The sequence below is a fragment of the Blennius ocellaris genome, assembly GCF_963422515.1.
Source record: "Blennius ocellaris genome assembly, chromosome: 4".
NCBI classification, from domain to species: domain Eukaryota; kingdom Metazoa; phylum Chordata; class Actinopteri; order Blenniiformes; family Blenniidae; genus Blennius; species Blennius ocellaris.
The window spans coordinates 3,314,215-3,323,197 of record NC_137653.1 but is presented as its reverse complement, the minus strand read 5'-3'; the positions used below and the strand labels follow the sequence as shown (position 1 = coordinate 3,323,197).

The 8,983-nt window shown below is 44.3% G+C and overlaps 1 protein-coding gene across 1 annotated transcript; it reads right to left on the bottom strand.

Annotated features, from left to right (window-relative positions):
- Nucleotides 1–451: 451 nt before the first annotated feature.
- Nucleotides 452–7,976, bottom strand: LOC308129421 (coiled-coil domain-containing protein 39-like; the record flags this gene model as incomplete). The annotated part of the gene is made up of 17 exons (XM_080495362.1): nt 452–511; nt 649–750; nt 839–1,018; nt 1,110–1,250; nt 1,537–1,643; nt 1,733–1,892; nt 1,961–2,084; nt 2,423–2,631; nt 2,833–2,970; nt 3,310–3,504; nt 4,251–4,383; nt 4,468–4,571; nt 4,655–4,846; nt 4,973–5,101; nt 6,122–6,280; nt 6,395–6,541; nt 7,866–7,976. The coding sequence occupies 17 exons, from the start codon at nt 7,974–7,976 to the stop codon at nt 452–454; spliced, it is 2,391 nt and encodes a 796-aa protein (XP_080351488.1).
- Between the last annotated feature and the right edge of the window lie 1,007 nt (nt 7,977–8,983).

Sequence of the window (8,983 nt, the reverse complement as noted above, 5' to 3'; positions counted from 1 at the left end):
CAAATCTTTCACTACAGTCAGACCATACACGATCATTATTATATTATTTTAATTAGAGGTAAATTTAATGAACACAAACAGATTCGACCAATTTTCAAAAGCCCAAAACATTTCTAAATTTAAATGAACAAGTTAAAATCCAGAACAACACAATGCCACGCCACAAATAATCCTCAACCCATCATATATTGCATCACAGCTCTTTTGTGCACAGTTAGACTAACTACAATCTCAGACAAGGGTTTGTTTCTTTCTTGAATGCAATAATGAATAATAATAATAATAATAATAATAATAATAATAATAATAATGAAACAATCAGGGAAGCTTCTTTCTGGACTTGCTGCTGCTCCTGCTGCTCCTGCTGCTCCTGCTGCTTCTGCTGCTTGCTGAGCCGGGATCTTTGGAGGGAAGGGAGGTGGAAGGAAGCTCCAAGGCAAGACCAACCATATTAACAGAACATGAGGGTGCAGTGGAGCTGCAGCTGCTGCTGGCTGAGGACACGGTGGACCTACAATGTGGAGGGAGCACAGTCAAGTCAATACGCTGACATCTGCAGTCTGGAGTCAACAACGTGTTCAGATGAAGGTCAATGTGAACTAATCTGGTTTGTGATGTCTTCTTTAGTGGAGACAATGATATAATAACCATCAGGTCTGACCTGAAAGAGGCCAAGCTGCAGGCCGAGCTGGCCTTGGAACTGCGGCTGCTGTTCAGAGTGGAAGGAGGAGCGGGAAGCGAGAGGCTGGCCTGAAGGGACCAGGACAAAATGTGAAAGGTGAGTCACAAGCCAAGTCCCGTCTAAGTGCTCCCCCCCCCCGAAGAAATGCTGTGATACCTGCTGGAAATATCTGTCCAGCACCAGCTGGAGGTCGGGGTGTTTCTCCATGGTGTCGCTCAGCATCCTGTCGAACCTCCTGCTGAATTCTCTCAACTCCTTCAGCATGATGTCTTTCTCCTCGAACGTCTCAGCCTTCGTGTTGTTCGCGGAGCGAATCTGTCTAATCAGCTGTGAGCACTGGCAAAAAAAAGAAAGAAGAGAGACGGCGCAGGGTTCGTCATGCGATTCCTGGACAGACTGGAAACGGTGATCCAAGCAAACATCGGACCTGCTTTGTGGTTCTGTCAATTTTCTCCAGCTGGGAAGAGATTTCTTTGTGCAACTTTGCGATGGGCTGCTGTTTGTCTTTTATCTTCTCTTTCTCCGCCTGCTCTTCCCGGAGCAAAGTCTCCAAGGCATCGCTCTTGTCCTGCGAAAGGAGCATTTCCCAGAAGAGACGATACAATACTGGGACGTGACGAAGACACAAAGTCACTCAGCCAGTCATCTTAAGCGGATTTCCTCTGTCACCCTATAGAATTGTTGAATTGTTACTTCAGCAATATCTGTTGCAGCTTTATCACAGTGGAGGAAAGAAAGACATTCTGTTCTCCATTCAAATCAATGATGTGTAATTTTCCACACTGTTCTCTTTTCAAAATGTCGCTGCTCAATCAGTGTATTCCGCATAACATAGAATATAAAATGTCAACAACCTGCAGGTCCTTTTGGAGTTCCTTGACCTGCTTTTCCTTGTTTCTCAGCATCGCTTCGGCCGCCTTCACCTCTTCCTCCAGCCACAGTTTATCCTTGAACTCGGGACCTTAAACGGGCGGTCAGTGAAAGAAGCTCATCTCAACATCCAAAGCGGTCGCATGACTTAATCCACGAAACACCGGCAGCGTCCCTCACTAGATTCATCCACTCTGTCGAAAGCTTGTCGGAGGTGAGAGTTGTGGTGGCTGAACAGCAGGTTGCCGTTCTCCAGGGCTGTGTTTTCCAGCTCCGTCTTCCGGATTCTGGCATCCAGAGTGTCACCTTTCCGCCTGAGCTCCTCCGACTCCAGTGCCGCCTGGAGAGGAAAGCACACAGCGCCGCTTCAAGCCCCACCCTGGTGATCCTCTGGACGTCGCCGCTCACCTTCGTGATGATGTATGCCTGTGCGCTCTCCTCTTCTTCTACGGGAACCGACATGGACACGGTCGTGACCTCGAAGCGCTTCTTCATGATGTCGATCTTGCGTAGCTTCTCACTGAGCTCCAGGCTGAGACAGAGTCGGTCGACAAATGAAACGTTCATCTCGCAAAGTTGCTCAGACAGTCAGTGGTGTGTCTGAGAAACAAAAAAGTTAATCCAATGCAAAGTATCACTACAAGGTACATCTTTTTTTCTTCACACATCTATTAAAGAGTTAAATTTGTAATAATTTTAAGATTCTCATCAATATTTTTTCAGAGTCAGAAGATGTAGACTGCTGTATTTACAGCAAGACACCCGTGAGAAGACGCCCAACAGACCTGGAAGCCAACGGCAGACACAGACTTCAGAGAAAACTAAAAACTACGACTGGACTCCGCCGGAGGTCACGCTGGAGGTCAATACCTGAGCTTTTGCCTCTCCTGGTCGCTGAGATTCAGCTGCCTCCGAAGCGTGTCTCTCTGGATGTTGATCTCGTCCTCTCGCTCTCTGATGGCTTTCTGCAGCTCCAGTTTTCGTTTCTCGGAGGACAGCATGCTGTCTTCCTTGCTGTTGAGCAGGTTACTCAAACGCGCCACCTCCGTCTTTAAGATCTGGCATCTCACCAGGCATTCCTGAAAAGGTTCCCATCATGATGTATGACACTGTAAATAATTATATATTTATTTGCTTTTGGTTTGTTTGTTTTTCGTTTTTGTTTTTTTCAATTTAAACCACGACTGTCTGAAGATTGTCGAGTTATTTGAACACTGGATTTCAAATGAAGTTAGTGGCTCAGGGTGATGTCATTGCCCTTGATACAGTCAGGACGGTACCTCTTTCTTCAGTCTCAGTGTGGTCACACTGTTTTCCTTGCCGTTACAACACAGCGTGAGCTGATCGACTGTGTTGGACAGATCTTCCTTCTGTGCTTCGGACTTGTCAACCTCCTTCTTCAAGCGGCGTATAGCATTCTGCCAGGAACAAGGATTTATTTGCATGAGAAGAAATCCCACTGTTCCCTTGGTGCGAGACGACGTGGTTTGAGGAAGGAGACCGACCTCAGACTCTTTAAGCGCGTTGCGGAGGGTATTTGCCGTTTCCCTTTTCTCCTCCAGGTTTTGGGTCACTTCAGAAATTTTCATTTCCAACGTTTGTTTTTCATCTGAAGACAGATTACCTTGGAGGACTGCCAGTTTGGCATTCAGCAGTTCTATCTGGGCAGACTAACAAAGTAGAGAGGGGGAATAATACACGTTTACAAAGGAATTGAACGTGTGAGTGGTGTGTTTTGGTTTTTTTTGTCCGCCTGCCTGTTCGACAGCGGTCGCCTTCTGTCTTCTCAGGATCTTGTCCAGTTTTTCGTGGTGGTTGTACTCGTTGCTGAGGGTTGACTTGCTGCTAGAAACCTGCGACATTAAATCCTTCTCCTTTGCCTTGAGAGCCTCTAATTGCTGCGTGGCAAGAAACAGGTCCCGGCTGTTGTTACGCAGCAGGACATCCAACTCCTGCAGCAAAGCAAAAGTAGAAAGTTATACAGAAACTCTGCAGCAATTAAAGTAAACATATGGAATAGGGGATGCGAATTCTGCGGCGCTGGTTAAAAGGCAGGACAGGAAGTGAATCTTATGGATCTTTCAGCTGCTTTCGCTGGCTTTACGTTGTGTTCCAGCACCATCTGCCCGGAATGTCGTGCGTCCTGAGATTTTGGCCAACAGCCAGAAAGGAAAGAGCTGGCCGTGGTGCTGAACTCTGGGTTCATCTGGGATCTTTCGGTGACTGAAATGCCACTTGTTCATAGTGTTGCCTGCTCGCCAACACAAATAGGATGATTCTGCTGGAGGAATTCAAAGACGAGCTCTTCTCTCATCCTCCGAAAAGGAGGTGAAAACCCTGGAGGCTGCCCTCCTCCGAGATCTCTTTTTCTGTGGCATAGCTTGTAGAAGGTGTTCTGTCGTTGATAGCTCAGACTCGAATGAAACTCCCCTACCGGGCCCGGCTTTTATATATATATATACAGGTATATATATATATATATATATATATGTATATATATACATATATATATATATACACCGTAGCTTGCCATGTTCAAGTGTAAAACAAATCTATTCTTTATCCAGCAAACTTGATCAGATTTTTTTTTTTTTTTAGCGACGCAACATGCGCCTCCTTCACGTTGTCTGAACTTTCTTTCAAGCGGCTTCGCAGCAAAATCAGTGTTTTTGTGATCCGGAGTGGTTGGAGTGCTCACCTTGACCATCTGCTCCTCGTCCTGGAGGATCTGGTCCATCTGAGCCGCCCTCTCTTCCTCGGTAAGAGCCGTTTGAGTCACAACTTTCAGCTTCTCCCCCAGAGCAGCGTTGTAGGCCTCTTGCTCCTTGAGTCTGTAACACAAAAAGAGCTCGACTGATGAGGAATAACCGTGTTAATTACGAGAGAGAAAGGTCGTGTCATGAACATTCACTGACTTCTCATTGTTGTCCCGAATCTCAGTCTTCATTTTGGATGTGTCAGACCTCAGAGACTTCACATTGGTATCTGCTTTGTGCAGCTCCCCTTTGCAAACTCTCACCTGCACGACAGGTGGAAACGTGCTTTACTCTCCCCACGTGAGGGTGGATCACTGTGAAACTCACTAGACTTCAAGAAGCCGACCTCATCTTGCAGACGGCGGAAGTTACTCTCCTCCTCCATCAGATCCTGCCGCAGTTTAATCGACTCACGTTTGGATCTGTCTATTTTCCTTTTCAATTCCTTGTTGTTCTTCTTCTGAGTGTCGAACAGATGCGTGATCTCCGTCAGGGTGGCAAAGGTTTCTCTGTACTTTCCGTTGGCCTGGGCAAGTTGCTGCAACGGTAGAAGTACAAGGATGATATTTAATCAAATGCGCTCTTCGGTCTTCATTCGCATTTCGTTGGATGTAAAAGTTCGGTCAGTGTGTCTTTCGTCAGCAGAGTCCGTGTAACGCGTTACCAGCGCACACTGCTGCATCTCGGCATCGCGCTGCTTCCGTTGCTCGATGGCGTCTTCCCACGGCTGGGTGAGCTGCTGAGTCTCCTGGTATGTCTTCCGCAAGCTCTCTGTACCCTTGTCCAAGGCAAACTGATGAGAAAGCACAAGGGGAGAGGATGGTGCTATGACAACAACAACAACAACAAACCGTACTCATCTTGTTAAGTTATGAAGTATATTTTCTTATATCTTCTCATATATGTTTTATTCCTTATATTACTATCATGCTGCTCTTCTTTGTAGTATGCAGGCCGGCCCCAAAGAGTCCGGACATTTGCACCATATATCTTCTGTTTGGACTTCTGGAAGTTAGGACATGTCCTCAGTGAGACCACAGATGCTCTGGCATCAGTGATGTTTATTGTCATGAACGAATTAGTTGCATGTGTTGCTGCCCATATGAGCGACGGAGTTTCCTTTGCATATTGGAAGTCCCTTCTCTCACCCTGTCATGTCATCAGCTGTTGATTTTTTTGGATGTCATCCTATTCGATATAAAACATTTTTTAACCAAACGAAGAAGCATCGTTGAAGCCTGTTTTTATCTCCAGCTTCCATCCTGCACTGAAGTTTCCTTCAGTTACCTGAACCTTAACATTCTGTTACACCTCATAAGACACAATTACCCAGGAAGTATTGAACCTATTGTGGGAAAAACAAACGCCTGTTGCTGGACAATTAGTGAAACAAAAGAAAAATGTCAAATTGTTGTTTTTTGGGTTTTTTTTTATTTCAGGCTGTAGAGTGCAAAAAGTGGCAATATTTCTCTGAAATCATGCATATTCTGTGAAATAATAGACATTTATTGTGCGATTAAGATCAAGGACTTATGTTCCTTTCTCAGCATAGTTTAATCAAACAAACAGCTCACGTGTAAAGAGGTTTTCTCACATCACCTGTAAACATTTGTTTTCAGTCAGCACTTTTTCAAACGCTTTGCGCTTGTGATTGACCTCCAGTGCCATCCTCTCCATCGCCAGAGTCAGCGACTGTATGAGGAGAGAGTTGAAAGCATGTTTTAGTTAAAAAAACAAAAAACATTGGCTTAAAACTTCCATTTGCTGCTCAACACAGAACCACTGAACGCTGGCAGGAGAGTTGTTTCCTCACCTTGACCCTCTGGTCGTCCTTGTGAGCATACTTCAGAACGGCCATTGTGTCTTCGTTCTGTCGCTCCGACTCCTTCAAAAAGGCCTCCATGGTCTGTTGGTCCCAGTTCATCTTCTCTTTAAACTCTTCTAGTTTCCGATCGGCTTGGAAGATGCGGTTCTGGGAATTCAGACGGGGAGGGTTCGTCGGAACTTTTCGTCACAAGCAGTTTCTGTATTTCTGAGTATTTCATTGGAACAAAACAACTGCAATATAGAGTTTTCCTCAGGCCACCTCCAAATTTTCTTTTCTTTCAGCAATAGATTTGAGTTCCGTCTTCATCCCGACCACTCTCCTCGACAGGACACCTCTTTTTCTGTCCGCGAGGGCGGCAAGGTTGTTCTGAATCTCTTCCTCTCGTTTCTTCACTTTGATCAGAGCCTGTGTGACAAACGAACAACACACTCCACATGCTGACTGTTGTTTCCCTCTTTGAAAAGAAACCCACATAAATAAAACATGTATTGGTATATATATATATATGTGTGTGTGTGTGTGTGTGTGTGTGTATATGTTCACCTCAGTGTTCCTCAGCTCATGATCCAGCCCCTTCATTGCTTCAGCTATCATCAGCTTCGTGTCCTTGTTTTTTTCGAGTTTCATGTCCGCCTCCGCCAACAACGTCTCTTTTTTACGAATCTGATTTTGACAAAGTCGGGAAACGACAATCAGTTAGCATATACATGTGATATTGACACACTGTGAAGACAAAAGACTAAGTGATGGCGTTTCAAACAAGGTATGCATCTAATAGAAAGGATAAAACAGTGTGGGACACTATATTATGTTTTTTATGTCAATAAGACCTTATTTAAAAAAATTGTTTTAAGTCCACCTCGGTGTAAACAGAGAGACAATCACACACTCACATCCACAATAACCAGACGATGGTCACCAGATAACATGCAGTCTATGGGAGCAAACAAAGGAAAACCAATCTTAATTTCATCTCGGTTCTATTGAACGCTCTCAGAGGATTCTGGGAGTCCCGGCTGATACCCTTGTTCAGGTCTGAAAATGACTTCAGGCTTCGAGTAGCTTTGGTTTGCACTTTATGTGACCGGTAGACCTCTGCAGGGACAGGCTTTTTTTTTTTTTTACAAATTTTTAATTTGGTTCTGGAAGGCCAAGCTGCTGACTGGACATCCCACTTGGTAAGAGGGAGACACATCTTCCGCATCGTGTTTAACAATGCAGCAAGGCTCAGGGACGTACTGTATATATAAGATTAAATTCTTTACCGTCCCTTTTGAGTCATTTCAAATTCTCGGAGAAATCAATTATATTATATGTGTCTGTCTTTCTGTATGTATATAACCAATGTATTTCACCAACTATTCCCACACAGAGCGGATGAGAGGCACCTCATGGAGGGGATCAGTATCTGTTGCCATGGAGACGCTCCCTGCACAGTGTTTCACGGTGATGTTGCTCCCTGACCTGCCAGGTTAACATAACGGCCACCGTGGAAGCGATGGTAACACAGTTCCGCAAACAAATGTGGCGTCGATGAAGGTCTGCGTTCTACTGAGTGCCCGTTCTGGTTTATCATTTAGTTCCATTATAATTAATTTTTAGTTAAAATATTTTTCGACTTTTTTCTCAGTGTTTGAATAATTTTTTCCTCACACATCAGCCGATTTTTCCAAAAACAATTAGTCCCATTAGTGTTTCGGTCAGCAGGATTGCACGCTGCCTCTCTCACCTCCCGGATCAGAGCCGTGGTCTCAGCGTCCACCTCGGGGACAGCACAGCGTCTGTCCCAGCCCATTTCTAGCTCAACCTGGTCCAGGATGTCCGGGACGCAACCCGCCATGTTCCTGCGTCCGTCTTGGAAGCGGCTGCACACACGTTCAAAGTGCCGCTACTGACGCGATATCGCCGCAAGCGAAGCTCTCGGCAGTCTGTTGCTCCGTTTTTGTTGACCGTTGCCCGGAGCAACGGACGCGGTGTCATAGTGACGTCATAGCCGGTCACGAATGAACTGGATCTGATCAAATTGGCTGTTCCCCCCTTTGTGCAATAAAGTTAAACAAAAACAACAACAAAACCGGATCAATGCGACATTTGTGATAAATTTGTCACCGTTTATGTTTAAAAGATTTCAAAAATGTAAACCATAACAGGAAGTTCCTGGAAGGAGATGGAAGGAATCCGCTGGTTTTTCTTATTCTTAATGAAAATATCCGTCAACCCATCGCGATTCCTGCACATCTCGTCTTCCTCATCAATGATGCCAACTTGTGATAAATCACGTACACAAGTCCGTTTTTAGGCCACAAGAGGAAACACAAAACAATTTCAATAAAGTAACAGAGCATTAAATGTTATACTGGATCTGATGGAGGTCATCACACCAGTTGTCAATGGTCACTTTGTTTAGATAGACTTAAATGATTTATGGATGACTTGCAAGACAAACAACAAACAAACTGCTGACACACCCACTTTTAAATCAGGACTTTAAACATTCTTATTAGCACAGGCTTTAGAATAAACGTCAGATTTTACTTCCTTTATTAAACTTATCTTAATTAATCTCTTACCTTATTTATTCTACTGTTTGTGCTGTTTTCATGACGTATATCTTCTTTATTAATATGTCTTATGTCTTTGTAAAGCTTTTCAGTATTTCCTTAATTTATTTTATGTCTTGCTTGAATGGTGCTCCATAAATACATTTAATTTGCCTTGCCTTGCATTAAAAATAAATAACTGGCAACCCCACTGGACTGGAGAGGAAAGGAAGAGACAGAAAGTATAGTGAGAACAATAATAACTAAAAATGAGTGTATTTTTTTGACAATCTAAACGTTTAACAAC